We start from the raw sequence: 21,094 nt of genomic DNA on the forward strand, positions 1-21,094 counted from the left end.
GTCGGGACCCCCGAATTTGGGATTTCCCCCCCCCCCCCCCACACGCCTGAAACCCCGCCTGACAGCTCCAGGAAAATCGACCCCTTTGTCCTTCACGAGTCTTTAACATAGAAAGAAAACAAGGACCCTGCATTAGTACAGCACCTTATCACATCCTCCAAGGAGTTCACATCCAATGACGTGTAACCACTGTTATTAGGTAGACAAAAGTGCAAAACCAGCTGGTAAATTAGTGAATTCTCATGGCCTCACACTGCGTTTTGCTTTTTATTTATTCGTAGTGGCTTCCTGTGACCCAGCAGGCTCTACATCTCCCTCCTCTGAAGTTGTAAGTGAAGTCCATTTATTATATGTTAAGCTTTTGAATTCTTTTCTTAATTTTTTTAACCAAAAAATCTCCTAATCAAATGGGCAGAAGGTTAACTGAGGCGGGGGAAGAGAAAAGGGTGAGGAAATTTCCTCTGGTCGCTTTAGGTTAGTGGTATTGTTAACGCCGTAGGAAGGTTTCCTCTGGTTGCTAGTTCTTGCACACGTAAACATGTCTTGTTGGAATGCTTTTACAACATTGCATTTGCGATGTCACTGACACACAGCGCACGGAGGAAACCTTCCTCCTCTGCATAATGTGACTGTAAATCCGTTCTTTTGAAATGGGTTTACATTATTTTTTGTTTTGCATCACACACAGGGGAATTTTCCCCTAAGATTGGTTTGAAAGTTGATTTATTTTTAACTTCCAGAAACGGAAAACCAGTGACATGAATCTTGTCATTTATGTGGAAATGACTTATGAAATAATACTGGGCAGCTTGCTGGTGGCGCTGTCCAGGGAGAGTATAAATACTCTGGCATGGGCCCAGCTTGCTCAGGACATTCTTTAACAGGAACTAGTGAAGGACACAACTAGATCTCCATGTTGAAAAACAGTTGATTAAAGCCTTGTTTAATACTCCGACTAAGTGCCTAGTAGTTTTCTTACGTCAACCAGTTTAAAAAAAAAAAAAATGCTTTGTGTATTTGGTTGATGGCTCAGCTCCTCAGTGCTAATTTATTACTTGTCACAGAACCAGAAGAGAATAGCAATACTCTCTGGCATCTGCCAAGGAAGCCATCAATAGTTGGGATGGAGAATTACTGCAGGAGGCTATAAAGGTCTGCTGCTGCTGCATAGCCTTGCCAGCTACCGCCAAGCTGTTCGTAAGGCGTACATTTTTTAAAAAGTTCTCTTGTGCTATATGTAGCCACTGTAATCAATCGCATACAGATTTCCCAATGTTTGAACTTAAATTCTCCCCCCCGCCACGCTGCCATAGCAACACTGGGCATCGAGGATGCAGCCGAGTGGGTCCCAGTCCCATTTTCCGCCCCTTTACACCTCAGTTATACTGAAAAATCAGCAGAAGCTCTGAGCCAATATTTAGCAGAGGACATCATTTCACGCTTCCCACTAAATGGAAATCGGTGTTCCTGTTAGAATTCTGTGTTGACATGCTCGAGCTTAAGGGTCAGAGTGGAACTGGCTTCTCATGACACATTACAGAGATGGAAGACACTTCCTTGCCAGTTTGGAGGTGGTATTGTCCCCCAGACAGTGTCAGCAATTGAAACCCTGCCCCTTGCGTACAAAATGCTGCTCGTTAAAACAAAGTTTAAGCATCCAGTAGCTTGTGGAAAATGTCCATTGATATTGCCATACACTGTCTCCCAAGTTTTCCCATTCTCCTGGGAATCACCATGGTAACGTTCCTGAGACAGCTGTCCTTGTTGCACTTGCTTCCATCTACAACCTTTTGTAACTCCCAACATAAAAGACTTAGGGGTAAAAATTGGGTAGTGCCCACTTAGGGAGGAGGGGCGCTAGTGGAATCATCCCCCGTCCCTCGGGGCGCTGCGAGCCAATATCGCGGCGCTGCTGCTGCAGGCCTTCCTCCCCTTACTAAATTGGAGGGGCCTGGCGCAGCACGTCCCGGCTCCCAGCTGGGCCACCAGGGATCGGGAGTGCCGGCAAACGAACCCAGCACTCAAGAGGAGTGCCGGGCTCACGGAGAGCAGCTGGCACCCCGCGGGGGGGGGGGCTTCACGGGGGGCCGGGGACAGCAACGGGGGGCAGGTGCTGGCGGATGGCCAGCAACAAAAATGACCGCCCGCCGCCTCCCCTTTAACTAGCACCGCCTCGGCCGCAGGTAGGCCCCCCCCCTGACCCCGGCGGACATAGCATCCGGCGGTAAGTCGGGGGGGGGGCGCGCCACCCAATATTACAGCCGGGGCGCTGTGCTCGATGACGTCATCGCCGGTGGCGCAGCGTCGTGCGGGGCTAATGGTTAGCGTCGCCGCTAACCTCCCGCTGAATTTCGCGGGAAGCATTAGCGGCACCGCGCCCAGGCGCTAGTTGATTTGCACCCTCTTAGGGCGCTAATGGGAGGCGCAAATCAACCAAATTTAGCCCCCTTGAAACAGAAAAGCACTACAACTATCTAGAATATTTCACCCATTAGAGCCAGAAATACAGAAATAAGTAACTTCCAACTAGTGGCTGTGCAGCAATTTGTAATCCATTTCCAATTAAAGAGTTGGGCCTCACAGTCACTGAAGCAGTTCCACTGTGGGAATTCAGAATTTTGGTGGTGCTGCCACATTTGCCTTGTGTGCAGCCAATCCTATGGCACATTTCCAGCGGGGAAAGAGTAGGGACAGAAACGTTGTAAAAGTTTGACGAAAACTTGGACTTGATGTACCCAGACTAGAATTTTACTGGTAGGTGGTGCGTGTGATATAACTGACCAGAGATGTTTGTGCATCTTTTCCATTCAGGACTCTTGTCAATGTCGGACAAATGTTGAAGGTTCAGCCTGTGATAAGTGCAAGCCTCTTTATTGGAATCTTTCACCAGAAAACCCATGGGGCTGTGCCAGTAAGAAATCACTTCATATCCCAGCACATTTCATACTGGTGGACGCGTTTCATTGACATTTGTTGATAATTGTGTTTTTCTCACCTGAATTAATTTGCCATTTTGTGCATAGAATCTAATATACTTCATGATTTCATGTATTTTTTTTTTGCAGAATGGTGCCGTTGTCCGTCACTGACTGTCTTTATATACATTTCTTTTCAGGCTGTCAGTGCCATATCGAAGGTACATTAAACGGTGTGGCAGAGTGCCTGCAGGTTAGTCAAAGTGGAATATTGCAGTACCGCAGCAATTCTTTCTGCATTAGCGTGTCATTGAACTCCTGAAGCATTTGGTTGGGGGAGGAAAAGTATGTTTTTTTAATTCTGCTCATTGTATTCATGAGATTTTGCAGCAATTAATTTGTGCAAGCATGTCACTCTTTTTATAAAGTGGGTCATTGCCTGAAAGGTGATTCCTCGCTCACTGCTGGACTCCAACCTCTCGCTCGCTCTCCCCCTCCCTCCATGAATGCTCTTGTAGTCAGTGTTCCTCTGAAATTTCTTCTTTTTTTTTCCCTTGAAAGCACCAAATGTGCGCACAATCTTCCACCTTTCTATATCCTCACTGTGTTCAATTCAAGACTTTTTCACAGACTTAAGCTCTAACTAATTCTTTGGTAGGACCTCAAAGGTACAGGAAACTTCATGATATCCGGCACCGACGGGACCAGCGTGATGCCGATCTAAGAAAACTTCCGGACAGACCACCGCTAATGTTGAAGGATACGGAGGTTTTCATCTCCGTATCTGACAACAAACACTGTTGCTTAGCAACAGCTTGTAAACAGTCGGCCCATACCTTGGAAGCGTCTCTGTAGCTTAGCAACAGCTTCAGAGAGGCTTTCCAGAGACTAACTGTTTAAAAAAATGCTAGGAGAACTAGGAGAAGAAAAAAAACCTAACAAAACGGCTGCTGATTTCTGCCGTTAGATCGAGGTTTCCGGCCATACAACCTCCGGATAAACCAAAGTTTCCTGTATATGGAATGCCTTACTTCCCTCGGTCTTTCCACCCTCCAAAATCTGCAAACTGAAACCTGAGCTTGGTGTCGACTAATTAGTAATTACTGATTTACCTTGTCTTCTGCCTGGTACTAAAGGCCTTGGCCTTCCACTTAGTTAAAAATTTAAAAAAATTGTTGGCCTAGTGAAAGGAATCAGACTGCCCCCATCTTTATTTTCATAGACCAATATAAATGAGCAAATACTTGGTAATATTTACAACAACAACAACTTGTATTTATATAACACCTTTAACGTAGTAAAACGTCCGAAGGCGCTTCACAGGAGTATTATAAGACAAATTTTACACCGAGCCACAGAAGGAGAAATTAGGGCAGATGACTAAAAGCTTGGTCAAAGAGGTAGGTTTTAAGGAGCGTCTTAAAGGAGGAAAGAGAGGTAGCGAGGCGGAGAGGTTCAGGGAGGGAATTCCAGAGCTTAGGGCCTAGGCAACAGAAGGCACGGCCACCAATGGTTGAGTGATTATAATCAGGGATGCTCAAGAGGGCAGAATTAGAGGAGCGCAGATACCTCGAGGTGCGGGTGGAGGAGATTACAGAGATAGGGAGGGGCAAGGCCATGGAGGGATTTGAAAACAAGGATGAGAATTTTGAAATCGAGGCATTGCTTAACCGGGAGCCAATGTAGGTCAGCGAGCACAGGGGTGATGAATGAACGGGATTTGGTGCAAGTTAGGACACGGCAGCCAAGTTTTAGATGACCTCAAGTTTACGTAGGGTAAAAAGTGTGAGGCCAGCCAGGAGTGCGTTGGAATAGACAAGTCTAGAGGTAACAACGGCGTGGATGAGGGTTTCAGCAGCGGATGAGCTGAGGCAAGGGCGAAGATGGACAATGTTACAGAAGTGGAAATAGGCGGTCTTAGTTATGCTGCGGATATGTGATCGGAAGCTCATTTCGGGGTCAAATATGACACCAAGGTTGCGAACAGTGCGGTTCAGCCTCAGACAGATGTTAGGGAGAGGGATGGAGTCAGTGGCTAGGGAACGGAGTTTGTGGCGGGGACTGAAAACAATGGCTTTGGTCTTCCCAATATTTAATTGGAGAAAATTTCTGCTCATCCAGAACTAGATGTCAGACAAGCAGTCTGAGAATTTAGAGACCGTGGAGGGGTCGAGAGAAGAGGTAGTGAGGTAGAGCTGGGTGTCGTCAGCATACATGTGGAAACTGACGCTGTGTTTTCGGATGATGTCGCCAAGGGGCAACATGTAGATGAGAAATAGGAGGGGGCCAAGGATAGATCCTTGGGGGACACCAGAGATAACGATGCGGGAGCGGGAAGAGAAGCCGTTGCAGGTGATTCTCTGGCTACGATTAGATAGATAAGAATGGAACCAGGCGAGTGCAGTCCCACCCAGCTGGACGACGGTGGAGAGGCGTTGGAGAAGGATGGAGTGGTCAACCGTGTCAAAGGCTGCAGACAAGTCAAGAAGGACGAGGAGGGATAGTTTACCTTTGTCACAGTCACAAAGGATGTCATTTGTGACATTGATGAGAGCCATTTTGGTACTGTGGCGGGGCGGAAGCCTGATTGGAGGGATTCAAACATGGAGTTGCGGGAAAGCTGGGCACGGGTTTGGGAGGCGACAACACGTTCAAGGACTTTGGAGAGGAAAGGGAGGTTAGAGATGGGGCGGTAGTTTGCAAGGACGGAGGGGGTCAAGGGTTGGTTTTTGAGGAGAGGTCACCTGTTCCATGCACCGCTTTCAAACCGTGCTACTTCGATCAGCCTCAGACTATTAGCAATGCAAACAGCGTTTAGCTTGAGGACAGATTTAATAGAGGCGTTCAAAATGATGAGGGGTTTTCACAGAAGAGTAAATGAGGAGAAACCGTTTCCACTGGCGGGGACACACCAGAGGCCACAGATTTAAGATAATTGGTGAACGAACCAGAGGGGAGATGCAATATTTATTCACGCACTGAGTTATTAGGTACTGCCTGAAAGGCTGGTGGTAGCAGGTTCAATACTGACTTTCAAAAGGGAAACAATTTGCAGGGCTGTGAGGAAAGAGCAGGGGAGTGAGACTAATTGAATAGCTCTTTCAAAGAGCCAGCACCGGCACGATGGGCTGAATGGCCTCCTTCTATGCTGTGTGATTCTATGAACACACTGTTACATTTTCGAGCCTTTCCTACCCTCTGTTAGATTTTTCAGCTTCTGTATCTGAGGCTATTCTCATAGCTGAGTCCCAGTCCGTTGTGTCTGCATGAGTGTTATCACCAGCTCTGATAGCTGGGTAAGCTTTCAGCGATGCGCCCAGGATAGCAAACAGAAAAAACCTTTCAGCTCATTACTTTAGCTAATGGAATTATCCTGTGCCTCCAGAGGATCACCGTATCAGACCTTGCTTCACACTTTGACTATCGAGTGAATTTATTCAACAAATAAACAAGCAAATAAATAACTGATATAACAGAGATATGTTTACAATTGAAATTCTACTATCTGGCTCCTCAAAATGAAAACATATGTTTGCAATTTCTACATAAATTACTATTTTTTTAAATTACATTTTTATATGCACAGTGATTCTTATAGCTGTACTGGCCTAACCTAACCATTGAAGGTTCCAAATTGATCATCTCTGATCTGAATGATTCAATTTAACTAACTAGTTCCTGAAACAGTTGCTGAGGCTTCTTGGATTTAAGTAACAAGCAACTAAACTCCATAACAGCGCCCGACTCCGCCCCTGCCTCAGCTCATCTGTTGCTGAAACCCTCATCTATGCCTTTGTTACCTCCAGACTTGACTATTCCCACGCACTCTTGGCTGGCCTCCCATCTACAACCCTCCATAAACTTAAGATCATCCAAAATTCTGCTGCCCGTGTCCTAACTCGCACCAAGTCCCGCTCACCCATCGCCCCTGTGCTCGCTGACCTACATTGGCTCCCAGTTAGGCAACAACTCGATTTTATAATTCTCACCCTTGTTTTCAAATCCCTCCATGACCTCGCCCCTCCCTATCTCTGTAACCTCCCCCAGCCCCACAACCCCCCGAGATATCTGCGCTCCTCCAATTCTGGCCTCTTGCGCATCCCCAATTTTAATCGCTCCACCATTGGTGGCCGTGCCTTCAGCTGCCTAGGCCCTAAGCTCTGGAATTCCTTCCCTAAACCTCTCCACCTCTCTACCATACTTTCTTCCTTTAAGACACTCCTTGAAACCTACCTCTTTGACCAAGTCTGTCCTAATATCTCCTTATGTGGCTCGGTGTGAAATTTTGCTCGATAACGCTCCTGTGAAATGCCTTGGGACGTTTTACTATGTTCAAGGTGCTATATAAATGTAAGTTGTTGTTGTTATTCGCATAACTAGTCCGAGCATTATTGTTTATGTTTGAATTATGTAGCTTGGTTCTCTTCTCAATCCTGTAACCTTGGAGGCAAACAACCAAATCTTGTAACATTTGTATCAGTTTCGGCTGGGGGCATGGGATTTAACCCAAGCGATGAGGAGGGAGTCACTTGCATGTTCTGGGCAGGTGGCCTGTGCCCATAAAGGCACTTGGGTGGCGGCTGTCCCAATCTCCCTGTAGCCAAATCAGAGCAGTGTTGTGCCGCTCCAATGGCAGAAGTAAGGCCTCAGTAAAAGTAACCATCGTAGCATCTTCTCCCAGTGGGCCTTCAGAAGAAGGCATCAATCACCATTTCCCTGTTAAGTTTTGCTGCCTTTGTAACCCTCAACAGGCCTCACGCCAGAGGGTGAGAGTTCCATAGAGGCCTTATAAGGATGTACTGGTCAGAATTCCCAAGGTAGCCTCGGAGCTCTCCGGACAGGCCCCCTTGATGTGTGTGGGGCACGCGGGTAGAAGATTCGCCTATGCCCTCTATTGACAGATTTTTCCTTTGTGAGGCACATCGGGCAGAATTCTAGTGGAACCAAGTCCGACCCATTTTCTGATCTCCCCAGCTGAGGTGCGCCACACTTCGGCCGTGGCCCTAATTGGAATTTTATGACTGGATTTAAAACCAGACAAAAATACTTCATTTTTGTCATACACATCTTCACAGTGATGCTAAGCTATTGGTTCAAATACAGAGACTTGTTGATGAATCTAATGTAAATCAAGGATGTGAGATCGCGGAAGGCAGTCATATAATCAAAGGCATAGTAGATGAACATCTAAACCACAAGCCCAAAGCCTCAGCTGTTTATGAATTAGGCACGGAGATTTTGTGTGCGTGTCTCTGAGCATCTTGTATCTCCTGTCCATTGCTTTCATAATGTATCCTTAAAAAAATTATAATATTGTAACATCTGCAGACTTGAGAGTAAAGATGACCCAAGGCATAGATTTAAAGTAATTGGTAGAAGGATTAGAGGGGAGTTGAGGAGAACTTTCTTCACCCAGAGGGTGGTGGGGGTCTGGAACTCACTGCCTGAAAGGGTGGTAGAGGCAGAGACCCCATCACATTTAAAAAGTACTTGGATATGCACTTGAAGTGCTGTAACCTACAAGGCTACAGACCAAGAACTGGAAAGTGGGATTAGGCTGGAGAGCTCTTTGTCGGCCGGCGCGGACACGATGGGATGAATGGCCTCCTTCTGTGTCGTAAATTTCTCTGATTCTAAGGCTCTGTGATTTGACATTAATGTGAGGAGGTTTGTACGGTAAATAAATTGAAGATATTGATCACCAAAATGCGAGAAGGTTTGTTTTAGATGGTCTATGAAATGCCGCTTCTTTGCTTTGTAGAGGGACGGCCAGTGTTTCTGTAAACCGAATGTCTGCACACACGATTGTACGGCTTGTAAAGCGGGGTACTATAACCTCGACAACAGGAACTATTTTGGCTGCCATGGTGAGTTATTTATCATCCAGCTTGAACATGTTTTCTTTACGTTTACACAGCACTGTATGAGCGCCAGTAACTGCAATCCAAGGTCTGAGGTGCATGACCTTATTTGCTTTCTGTTTTGGTTACGTCAGGCTGGGATCTCTTGCCTGTGGTTTCCGTTAACCTCCTGAAGCTCTAGTAAAATTCTGTATAAATTCTGGCGGCTGTGAGGGCTGGTTTGTTTGGATTTCAAAGTGAGTTATTACCTGACCGATAAAAGGATTAAACAGAAAGGCTGTGTTGATGGAAAAGACAGCAACTGACAGTGGCGGGCTGCTGCACCTTGCATCCCAGTCACTTCAGTGGGAAAGGGAGCATGTCCAAGTGGCATTTCCTGACTATTCTACTCTCTTCTTATGAGCTTCAGGAAATCTTCACTATAGTAACTGGGGAAGCCATTCTGGATTCACCCGGGCTCTACTTTGCACCCTGCTTCAAAAACAAATCGGGAAATACATTTCCACTAATGTCAAGCTATGTGCCAGTTTTCCACTTGCCTACTCTGCATTCTGGGGCCAATTCTCCTCCCCCACCTGAGCGCACCCGCTGTGAGTTTTGCTCGACTAGGCCTGAACCTGTGGGTTCAGCCCATTTTAGCGCTCCCCGTTGGAAGGGGCTTGTGCCCAAAAGTGTGGAGTGGAGTGGCTGGGTGGGGGAGGGGAGTTGGGGGGTGGGGGGGTGGAGGAAGGAACTATACTGTTGCTGCAGGCCTGCTGTGAGACCAGCAGTGGGAATGGCCACCGTCTTTGGTGTGGTTTGGCTGCTGTTTGAAAACAGTAGTCATAAGGTTGCCTTCTCCAATTCCTGGTCCCATTGTCCCTGAGAGAAAAAGAGAGGTGTCCAGGAGAAGCCTGCTTCTCTCCAATCTTTTGATCAGAGGTAAGGTGGGCACAGGGCCTGAGGCCCACTTCTTTTGGGCACCCCTCAAAATGGGTGCCCTTCTTACTATGGTGGAGGAAAATGAAGCAAGAAGGCCCGTTATTCCCTCTCCTGCGTCATTAGCATGCCTGCCATTTGCTTCTGCCGGTTGCAGTTGAAAGCACTTCAGGACCCATTGGGGGGATCCCCCAAAACCCCTGAGCAACATGAAGAGGGCAGAGATGCCAATGCATTTCACATGAGCACCAACCATTCCTACTTGTGCATTTGACTGGAATATCAGCCGCTCTGTGTTTGAAATGGTGGGGGGGGAGTTTTTGAGACATTCCCTTACGTCCTTCAGTTCTGTGGCACGTGACTCCTTGAATTTCATCCCATCTGCCAGCCCTCGTTTCCACACCGTCCCCCCACTCCCCCCACCCCCGCCCCGCACTCGTTCTATTAAAACTATACCATGCTTAGTGGAGGAAAATTGTTGGCTTCAACATGTTTTGAGTGTCTCAGATCTAGGATTTACATTCACCGAGTAATCCAACGCCCTAGAAACCCAGTTTAATGTAACGAGCCTACTCAGGACCCTCCCTGTAGGTGTTGCCAATTTTCTAACTTCCAAATGTGATCTACCCTGACTATTACACAGCCCCCGGGAGTCTTGATGCGCATTCTATAACTTGGAATAACCTTGGAAAGTAAAGAGATAGGAGCTAAAATTCAGTCAACTTGTAACTGGTAGTGTTGGAATAGATAGCCTTGTAATGAGATTGGGGTTATCAAACATTCAATAAAACAGAATGCTTGTTGTGAAGTGTATTGATTTCAAGCTTTACAAACATAACCCTCTTTAATTGTGTTTTTTGTTCCTGCAGGCTGCCAGTGTGATATAGGAGGCTCTGTGGGTAGCTTGATGTGCGATGACCGCTCAGGGAGGTGTCAGTGCAGACAGAATATTGAAGGACGCACATGCAACCAGTAAGAATTAAATCCAGAGTTCCTATGTTCCTATTTCTGTCTCGCAGTCTCCTTTTGATATTGAATCACAATGCAAGTTCTTAATTATAAACTATTGGAGGTATGTTTTAAATGGGACTTATACCAGCTACAGGTATGTGTTGTTACTTTTTTTTAATTCGTTCTTGGGATGTGGGCGTCGCTGGCAAGGCCAGCATTTATTGTCCATCCCTAGTTGCCCTTGAGAAGGTGGTGGTGAGCTGCCTTCTTGAACCGCTGCAGTCCGTGTGGTGAAGGTGCTCCCACAGTGCTGTTAGGGAGGGAGTTCCAGGATTTTGACTCAGCGACGATGAAGGATCGGCGATATACTTCTAAAAGTCAGGATGGTGTGTGACTTGGAGGGGAACTTGGAGGTGGTGGTGTTCCCATGTGCCTGCTGCCCTTGTCCTTCTAGGTGGTAGAGGTCACGGGTTTGGGAGGTGCTGCTGAAGAAGCCTTGGCGAGTTTGATGGTCATTGGGTCTGTGAACCAGTTGTCTTCCGAGCTCATCAAATGGACAATGTCATAAAGGCGATTTAGCTATTCCTGTACCTTGGAAACATGTACATTATTGCCACAACATGTGTAAGTTATCAATGCGGTATTTTCTTATTTGTAAGAGTTCTTATGCTTCCTCCGCACCCCCGCCCCCCCACCTTTCCATCGCAAGCTATCCTCGTTTTCCATTTCAGCTCTCACTTGCTGCATTTGTCCATGGCTTTTAAAACAATTCTGCTATTTGCTGTTAACATTCACCATGGAATAAGTTACCCGGCAGCGTCCAATGTACCCGATACCTTGGCATTGATCTGTTCATCCTGTAAGGGCTGAGATGAGGTTGCAAAGAGAACTTGGATGCAAGAAATCTAAAGTGACTTCTGATTGTTGTGCCTTACAACATCATATCCAGTGGTTCTTTGGTGAAAATTGAGTATTGCTGCATTAATATTCCAGCAGGGGTATACTGCTTCCATTCCTCCAACTCTAGATTATGTTATGTAGCCATCATCAGAGGCTGAGTCTTCAGCCACCATATTCTTAATTCTGTAATTATCTTAGGAAATCACTCTGCCTTGTCATCTTTCTCGTAGGAACAGGAGTAGTCCATTCAGTCCTTGAGCCTGTTCTACCATTTGATTAGATCGTGGCTGATCTGTACCTCAGCTCCATTTACCCAGCTTTGCTCCAGATCCCCTGATATCCTTACCTAACAAAAATCTATCAATCTCAGTCTTAAAAATATCAGTTGATCCAGCATCCACTGCCTTTTGGGGAGGTGGTTTCAGATTTCCACTACACTTTGTGTGAAGAAGTGCTTTCTGATTTCTCTGTTTCTCTGTACCTATCCTATCGAATCCCCTTAGAATATTAAAGACCTTGATTAGATCACCCATCAACCTTCTGAGCGCGAGGGAATACCAGCCAAGTTTATGCAATCTGTCCTCATAATTTAACCCTTGCCTTCAAAAGCCTCATAAAACCTCCCTGCTTGGTGTCCACTGCGCCCCCTTATTCCGAGATATTCTACTATGTGATCATTATTATATTAAATTAAGTGGTTTAATGACTTTCTTTTCCATATAATTGGGTCGTCTGTCACTTCAAGTGGAAAATGGGAGTCTGCCTTGACTGTATTTGCCTTCACACTGATGTGGTGTTCCTACTAATTGACCCACAAAGCCATAAAACCTTTGAGAGTTCCTTATTCCAGTTTTCCACTTGCCTACTTGGAGGGTCATGCTCAAGGAAGGGTAGGCCTGAAAAAGAAAAACAAGGTAGAATCGAATAGCCAAAAGAAGGAAAATTCAATGATGTAATATCAGTGTTTCGTTTGTCTCAAACCTAAGTTACTGAATAGGTTTTTAGTTCAGACTCTCCTAATGCTTTGTGTTTTCAGAGCAAAGCCTGATCATTACTTCCCTGACCTACATCACCTGCGGTTTGAGATTGAGGATGGTACGACACCTGACGGGAGGAGTGTTCGTTTTGGCTTCAATCCACTTGAGTTTGAAAACTTTAGCTGGAGGGGGTATGCACAGATGTCTCCGATTCAGGTAAGTGAGACGTCCACCTCACAAGGATTCTAGACTTGATTGGTCAGTTAGCGCTTTGATCAGGATGCTACTACATCCTTTCAGATTGTTTTTGCTAGATGCAGTTTTCTAACAGAGTTTGCAGTTTTATCTCTCTGACTACTCGTTGAGAATGATTACCAAGTCAAACAGGGCCGTTGAGTGGGTAAACATGGCACAAGATTTCATCCATGTATTTTCACCTCTCCACAACCCCAAACAAATGAGGCATTGGACATGGAGAGATTTATGTTGAAACACACTCTCTTTGGATGGAAATGTGATTGTCCCATGAATAACTTAAGAACAGATTTTGAGATCCTTCAATGGCCCAATGGGGGAAGGTTTTGCCTGCTAGTGTACTGAGCCATGCAAGCCAGAAGGTCCTCGGTTCAAATCCCCAGTCCGTGATGAGTTTGCTGATCTACAAGTAGAGCCAGCACTCCTAGGCTAGGGAGGGGAAAAGTCACCCCTGATTCCCATTCCTGATCGCTGTCTACTGACTCCAGCTGGAAGGTGCATGTGTGCGGATATTAGGTGAGGATCGGATCAGAGATCCAATTGCTTGACAACATTCACTCTCTATGGTCATATGTGGAAAAGTGACCACTTGGACAAGGAAGCAAAGGGTTCCCTGCGCCAGTGGAACAATATCCCAGCATCTTCAGGATAAGAGGAGGGTGAAAATTCCAATAACAAGCTTGTTTATTAATTAATTGTTGGGCTAATAACTTTGTGATAAACAAGCAGTTTATTGTACTTTTATTTACGCTGAATTTATCTTACTGCTGAATTGCAGAATCAATAAACATCCAAAATGACTAATTGATATAAAATTGGCAGTCACACTCATTGAGGCCTTGAGAGCCTGAAGCGGGGAGATCTTCTGAGAATTAAGTTAGAGCATAGCTTTGTAGCAGAGTGGAGGGAACGTTTTCTGCACCTGGTTGTGCTGTGGGAGTACCTGATGTTGCGAGTGCATGGAAAGGTAGAAGATCGATTTCATTGCTCAGCACTGGCACACCTCACCTAGATGAGCACAAAGAATAACCAAAAAAAGCTATCAAATATAACTCATTATAAAATACTTGTTACAAGTGAAAGAGACAAAAACACTTTCTATTAATTCAGCCATTAGTTCTAACTTGTCCTCCAGACCTCTGTCTTAGTTCTCATAGCTGTGGTGTCTTGTTGTAATCCTTATATGTGTATATCTATCTATATATATATTAAAAGGGTCTGTCCGTCCGTCCGTCCGTCCGTCTGTCTGTCCGTCTGTCTGTATGCCTGTCTGTATGTCTGACTGTCCGCTATACACTCAAAAGTTATAGAGCGTACCTACACATATGTTATATCAAAAGAAAGGTTATGATTAGGGGAGTGTCATAGGCATATTTACTTTTTGGTCAGACAAAAATTGTTCGGACAGTATATAAAAAACGTTCAAAAATCTGCTCATTAACGGTTGACCAATCCTACCGCTCATTAGCGTTGAGTGACGTGATGGTTGACCAATCCTACAGTTCAGTGACCTGATGGTTGACCAATCGGTGCATCACGGGCGGGACCTAATCCTGCAGCCTCCCGAAACGTCGCTGCCATTTTTTCCCCTGCTTTTCCTCAACAGCGAGCGGGGCAGCTGCGTCGGCCCGCCGGAGCGGGAGGTGAGCTGGGGTCACTCGGGCCGGGCCTCACAACTGCTCGGCCCAAGACACAGAGCGGGGGAGCGGCAGCGGGCGGCCGTGAACCGCGCCGCCCTGTAAACTGCCCTGGCAACGCCGGGCCCCCCTATATATATATATACACACACGCAAAGGCATATATATAAGCCTATAGTCTCCTTCCCATCTCCCTCCATATATATATATGCCTTTGTGTACGATATGTAGTATTCATGATATCACATGAATGAAAAGTCAATATTTGTTATGTAATGTTTAAATATTAATTTTATTAAAGATGTATTTTAAATAAAGTTTTTGAGGAAGAATGTTATAAATAAATGTTTTTAACAATTATCAGATATATTTATGTGAACCAGTTAAGTTTATGATGTATTTCTAAAATGCTTTAAATTGATCTGCTCTAATGATCATATCATCTTATTGTAACATTGATGTGCAGTTGGAATTAATTTTTTTTTAACTTGTATAATTCGGGGCACGCTTTGTGTAGGTGGGCTGCTGGCTTATTAGAATTGTTGCTTGCTGAGGTGGTGGAATTAAGTATCATGCTTCCCATCCGCTTCTCTCTCCCCCAGCCTAAGGTAGTTGTGACTGTCAATGTGACTTCCCCTGACCTGTTTCGCATAGTCTTCCGCTCTGTGAACCGCGGATCTACTGATGTGAAAGGAATGGTCACGGTCAGCGAAATAAATCTTGATGTTTGTGGGAACTGTAAGTGGCTTTTAGACCTTTCTTTACCTTAAATGTCTTTGCTTATTATTCACCCCTTTCTGCAAGTCTAGAAGTTTGCTCCAATCAGTGTATAGTTGGCATTGCTTGTAGGTGTGGACGAGGCTAACATACTTTGCAGGTGGATTTTTTTTTTCAAATAAAGGGAGACTTTGCATCTATTACATGGTGATGTTCAAATCTCCTTTGCTAATTGTAGTCCTAGTCACACCTATGTGCCATTGTCAAATTCCTTTTCATTTTTACAGAATAGAGTCAAAATAACGATGCATGTGAAGGATTCGGAGCTTTATTTGTTTCGTTTCATCTTGAGGTATATTAATACAGGATCTGCCACTGTATTTGGCAAAGTTACAGCTTATCAGGGACAAAGAACAGGTAAGGTTTTAGCCCAACGGATGCTGGCCTTCTACAAGGTGCCGGTTAAAGTGAGTGCATCATTATGGTGCAGTGAAACCAATCCTCTTGCTCAAAGTCATCTGAGTTAGCAAAAGAAAGCCCAACTGAGCTTAAAATGGTGTCGTTGATGCATTATTACAGTACTGGGCTCTTTTGCCCCTTACAGGCATTGCTGCAGGAATCCCCCGCCCTCAAAGTCGCAGAAGCCGCTGCTTGACTCTCTCTTTGCCCCTCTCTACCTGCTGTAGAAGTGGTACTGGACATTCCTCCTCCAATGTCTTTGGGATCCGAAGGAGCTGATATTGGACCCTTCCTTTTTCTTCCTACTTTTCCTTCACCCCTCTCCCCCCCCACTTTGGGAGTTTACTGAACCTGTCCAAAGTTCAGTGGCCAATTTAAGGTATTGAAGCATTGAAGCAGAAATCCCATCTGTGCTATTTTCAGCGACTCTTTTCTTTCCACTGTATTGCACTGGCAATAATTGAATACTCGCTGAGTTCACAGTAGGATTGGCAAGATGATGCCACTGAACTACTAGCACTCTAAACCCAACTTAATTTTTTTTTATTGTTCCAACAATAATCTGAACGTCACAATTAGAGTCTCCCAAGGTGTCACTTTTCCTATAAAAATCTGCTCAGATTTCATCCTCTGCAATTGTGTTATGATAAATGTTCCATATCATGTGCTTTGCAATTTATGGTCGGATGCTAAAGCTAAAAATCTCTAGTTGTAATTTGTAGAGTTTCCAATGAATTAACATGGGGGAGGAACAATGTTATAGGGCTGATTTTCCGAGTTCATGCTTCCCACGATTTCTCGATACGCAGGTGGGTGAGACTCCCTGCTGGGAGCGCAAACTCAGAATATCAGCTGATAATTGTTCCTCAGGTCTGTGTTATAATGATTAAAATCTTCAAAACTGCTTAGTTAACTAGCGGTTAAGAATTTTCTGACAGTAGGAAGACTTTTTAGAAGTTCCCCAGTGGCTCAGCTAATGTAATCCAATCTTGGCCTGGAATTTCCTGCGTATTTACGCCCAGAGACATGCGCACTCGGGGCGCAAACCAAATACACAGCCTAAAAGATTGCGGAATTTTGGGCGTAAGTACAATACACCTAAAGACTTGGATCGTTTACGATCGCCTATCAACCCCTCCGCCCCAGTGCATCTCCGCCAATAATGATAGCCCGGTGCCCAAGTTACAGAGCCTTGTACACGAGTTTCCTGCCATTGCACTTGCTCAGAGGCTCAAACTATGGCCAGATTTTCAGGCGCAGCAGGAAACGAGACATTTTTCCTGGCGTTTAATGTCAATTTTCCGGGCGTTTTATTTTCAAATTGATCCTCACTGAGACCTGCAGTGCGTTTTCTGTTTCTTTGACTGCATTTTTATGGCATCAGTATAAGTTACTTTAAAAATTGAAAAGCTTTTCTGATTGCGGGTTCCTAAAGCTGTTGTGCCTGATGTGCGTGAATGATGGTTAAATGAGATGAAACTTTAATTTTTATTCTTGAAGAAGAAATATATGGCGTGTGTTTGGCGCTTTCCTTGGGCCCCAATTCTTTATGCTGTTTGACACCCCATTTTTAGATTCAGGCGTATTCTAATGTGACTGGCAGGAAATTTGAGCGTAACCTGACATCGGCAGAAAGGCCGCATTTTTTGGGTCTAACTTCCGGGCTGTGCCCACAGAGGAAATTCCAGGCCCGTGTTCTCACTCCATTTCACACGTGCAGTTCCAGCTGGGCTTGCCGGGTAGTAATTAGGAGCAGCGATGCTCTCTTGACTTGCATCTCTTGGCTCCCGTGTGGCTGAGGGAAATTGTAGCATCCCACTGAGATGAGCGAGTTCAGTTTAGTTTAGGACCTGAACTGGGTGGTCTGTGTGTGTTTTTTTAAAATTCTGCCTGTGATTAACTACTGCTAAGTAAGTGTTTTAGATTGCGGAGAAAATGCAGCTTTGACATGGATTCGCATTTCCCATGTAATAATGTAATGAACAAATAGAATACTGGACTGTATCCTGGCCGGCCTCCCATCCTTCACCCTTTGTAATCTTTAGCTCATCCACATCTCTGCTATCTGTGTCTTATCGCACACTAAGTTCCGCACACCCATCACCCCGGTGCTCGCTGACCTCCTTGTGCTCGCGGTGCCCCAATGCCCCAAATTTAAAATTCTCATCCACATGTTTAAATCCCTTCATGGCATCACCACTCCCTATCTCTTTAACTTCCTCCTGTCCCACGACCTCCCCCCCCGCCACCCCACCCACCCCCACCCCACCCCAGCGCAAACTCTCTGCTCTACTGACTCTGGTCCCTTGTGCCTCCCCTCGCTTCGCCCCACCATTGGCGGCCACACCTTTAGCCACCTAGGCTCCGCACTCTGAAAATCCCTGCTAAACCTCTCCACCTCCCTCTCCTCTTTGAAGACCATCCTTAAAACCCATCTGTTTAATCAAGCTGCTGGCCACCTCTCCTAACATCTCCTTCTTTGGCTCGGCATCCATTTTATTTTATTACACTCCTGTGAAGCACCTTGGGACTTATTTCTGCATTAACATAGAAACATAGAAGATAGGAGCAGGAGTAGGCCATTCGACCCCTCGAGCCTGCTCCGCCATTTAATGAGATCATGGCTGATCATCCAAATTCAGTACCCTGTCCCTGCTTTCTCCCCATATCCCTCAATCCCTTTAGCCTTAATCAATATATCTAACTCCTTCTTGAATATATTTAATGAATTGGCCTCAACTACCTTTTGTGGCAGAGAATTCCACAGGTTCACCACTCTCTGGGTGAAGAAATTCCTCCTCATCTCTGTCCTAAATGTTCTTACCCCTTATCTTTAGACTGTGACCCCTGGTTCTGGACTCCCCCGCCATCGGGAACATCCTTCCTGCATTTAGTCTGTCTAGTCCTGTTAGAATTTTATGTTTCAATGAGATCCCCTCTCATTCTTCTAAACTCCAGCGAATATAAGCCCAATCGACGCAATCTCTCCTCATATGTCATTCCTGCCATCCCAGGTATCAGTCTGGTGAATCTTCGCTGCACTCCCTCCATGGCAAGAACATCCTTCCTCAGATAAGGCGACCAAAACTGCACACAATACTCAAGGTGTGTTCTCACCGAGGCCCTGTACAACTGCAGCAAGACATCCTTGTTCTTGTACTTGAATCCTCTCGCTATGAAGGCCAACATACCATTTGCTTTCTTAACCGCCTGCTGCGCCTGCATGCTTACCTTCAGCGACTGGTTCACAAGGACACCCAGGTCTCGTTGCACTTCCCTTTCTCCCAATCTATTGCCGTTCAGATAATAATATGCCTTCCTGTTTTTGCCACCAAAGTGGATAACCTCGCATTTATCCACATTATACTGCATCTGCCATGCATCTGCCCAATCACCCAACCTGTCCAAATCATACTGGATTAAAGGCACTACATAAATGTGAGTTGTTGTTGTATATATCCAAATAATACAAGTCAGAAGAAGTCATGCTTAAACTTTATAGTATTCTAGTAAAAGCACGTGTTGTTACTGTGTCCAGCTCTGGTCACCTGAGGCAAAAGCAAAATATCCAAACCCCAGACGCAGTACAGAGAAGAGCTTATAATATTGATCCTTAGCATTAGAATACTGAATTAGGAGGAAAGACTTGCAAAGAAGTGGCTGAGAGGTGACCTTACAGAAGTATGTAAGATAATAAGCAGGACAGAAAAGGTAAATCCAGAACATTACTTCAAACTAAACTATGACAGTAGGGGGTACAGGTTCAAACTAGTAAAAGACAAAGGTAGAACGATGTCAGGAAATCTTCTTCAGAGAAAGAAAGAGCAACAGCTAGAATGGACTTCCAGGTAGGGTAATGAAGGAGAAAACCTTGGAATCACTTGGGGTCTTTGTAGATGGTTGAGCTATGATGGTTCAAGTGGCCTCCCTTATCTGTGACCATCTTGTGAACAGAATAGCCATTGAAGTATATAGTCCTAGTTGCATGCAGAAACTGAAGTAAATGGCCAGCTGTATTGCTACACAATGCGTCCTATCCAACGTGCGAAAGACCATGGGAGTTTTTAACAACTTTCTTCAAATGTGGTCCTGTCCGTACCGTCTGGATTTAATTCATGTTGTCCTTGTTGTGCTCAGCTGCTGTGCCATTCAATTGCTAAATTTATTGGGAATCTGGAAAAAAAAAACATATTCTTAAATCTTTTTTATATAAAATTATTATTCCACTCTTGTTTCACTTGCAGTGAATGATATTTATGCATTTAAATAGAGAAATAATGTTATATTTTGTCTCTTGATGCCCAGGTTCTGAGCAGACAAAGCAGATCATTTTTGCCCCCAGCACAGAGCCAACCTTTGTCACTGTGCCGCAGAATACATTCGTGGAACCATTTGTGCTCAACCCTGGTGCATGGTCTGTGGTCATCGAAGCAGAGGGTATCCTCTTGGTAAGAATCATTTGTGTTGGGCTTCATGTATAGGAACAGTTGCAACTAATTGCAGTGTGATGCACTGTTGGGTCTCTTTGGGGCAGAGCAATCTTAACCTGAGCCAATGGGAGTACGGATGCATGTAGTAAATGTACACTATGGGCTCAAATTTCATCGGGCCGTTGAGGCGGGATTGGAGGCGTGTGGGGGGTTAAAATCGCAAAATCGGGGTGCACGAACCCATCCTGCCCCCAACCCGCCTCCATGCCCGTTTCACAGGAGGCGGGTACCCAACCTGTGCTGGGAGCCACCTCCCAGAGACGGGAAGGGGATTAGTGCCAATTATCTGCCTGTTAACAGATAGTTAACAGGCAGATTTTAGCCTAATCCCTATTTTTATCCCAAAACTGTGGGTTTCCCGACGGCTCCAAACCACGCCAAGTTAGCGAGGCGGGCCGTCGGGCTGAAGGGCTTGGAGGGTTCGAGATGTCCGGTGTTCAGGTGAGTGATGGGTGCATGAGTGCAGAGATAAGTGTGTTTGGTGTGTGTAAAGTGTTTAAATAAGTTTTACTTACCTTTACTTAATAATGCAGCCTTCCTTCCTTTAGGTCTCGGGAGTCCCTCATCTCACCGTCACAGAAAGCAGAATATCCGTGAGCTGTCAAAATCTGCGCCTCTGCTTTCTGTTCTGGAGAGACCTCTAAATCAGCCTGAGAGGAAGGAATTAACTTGGAGTACAGATTGTCAGTGTTTTCAAACGCTGATATTTCATCTGTCAAAAGCTCTTGACAGATGAAATGTCAATCTGTGACATCACCTGTTGCCGGGTGGCCCTTAATAGCGGGCTCAACAGGGTCAATCAAGGGAAAATCGCGTGGTTGGCCACAACTCGATGGAGGCGGGACTACAACCTCAAAAGTGGGAGTCCCGCCTCCTACATGCTTCCATTGATAAAATCCAGCCCTATGTACTTACTAGATGTTTAGAATTTTTTTTTTTATGGTACAGTGCACGTCATTCAATCCTTACTAATTCAAGAACTTTTTGGGGTTGTGCAGTTCAGGACCATTAGAG

The 21,094-nt window shown here is 45.3% G+C and overlaps 1 protein-coding gene across 1 annotated transcript in view; it reads left to right on the plus strand.

Annotated features, from left to right (window-relative positions):
* Window positions 1-21,094, plus strand: part of lama5 (laminin, alpha 5) — a 319,972-nt gene that overhangs the window by 166,841 nt on the left and 132,037 nt on the right. The window contains exons 17-24 of the mRNA XM_086005633.1: window positions 282-328; window positions 2,812-2,911; window positions 3,116-3,168; window positions 8,677-8,782; window positions 10,564-10,666; window positions 12,582-12,738; window positions 15,017-15,152; window positions 19,896-20,038. Coding sequence (XP_085861759.1) covers window positions 282-328; window positions 2,812-2,911; window positions 3,116-3,168; window positions 8,677-8,782; window positions 10,564-10,666; window positions 12,582-12,738; window positions 15,017-15,152; window positions 19,896-20,038 — 845 coding nt within the window. The remainder of the gene's footprint in view (window positions 1-281; window positions 329-2,811; window positions 2,912-3,115; window positions 3,169-8,676; window positions 8,783-10,563; window positions 10,667-12,581; window positions 12,739-15,016; window positions 15,153-19,895; window positions 20,039-21,094) is intronic.

This window comes from Somniosus microcephalus, chromosome 13 (assembly GCF_052327205.1).
Source record: "Somniosus microcephalus isolate GS21.2 chromosome 13, FLI_Smic_1.0, whole genome shotgun sequence".
Classification (NCBI taxonomy): Eukaryota; Metazoa; Chordata; class Chondrichthyes; order Squaliformes; family Somniosidae; genus Somniosus; species Somniosus microcephalus.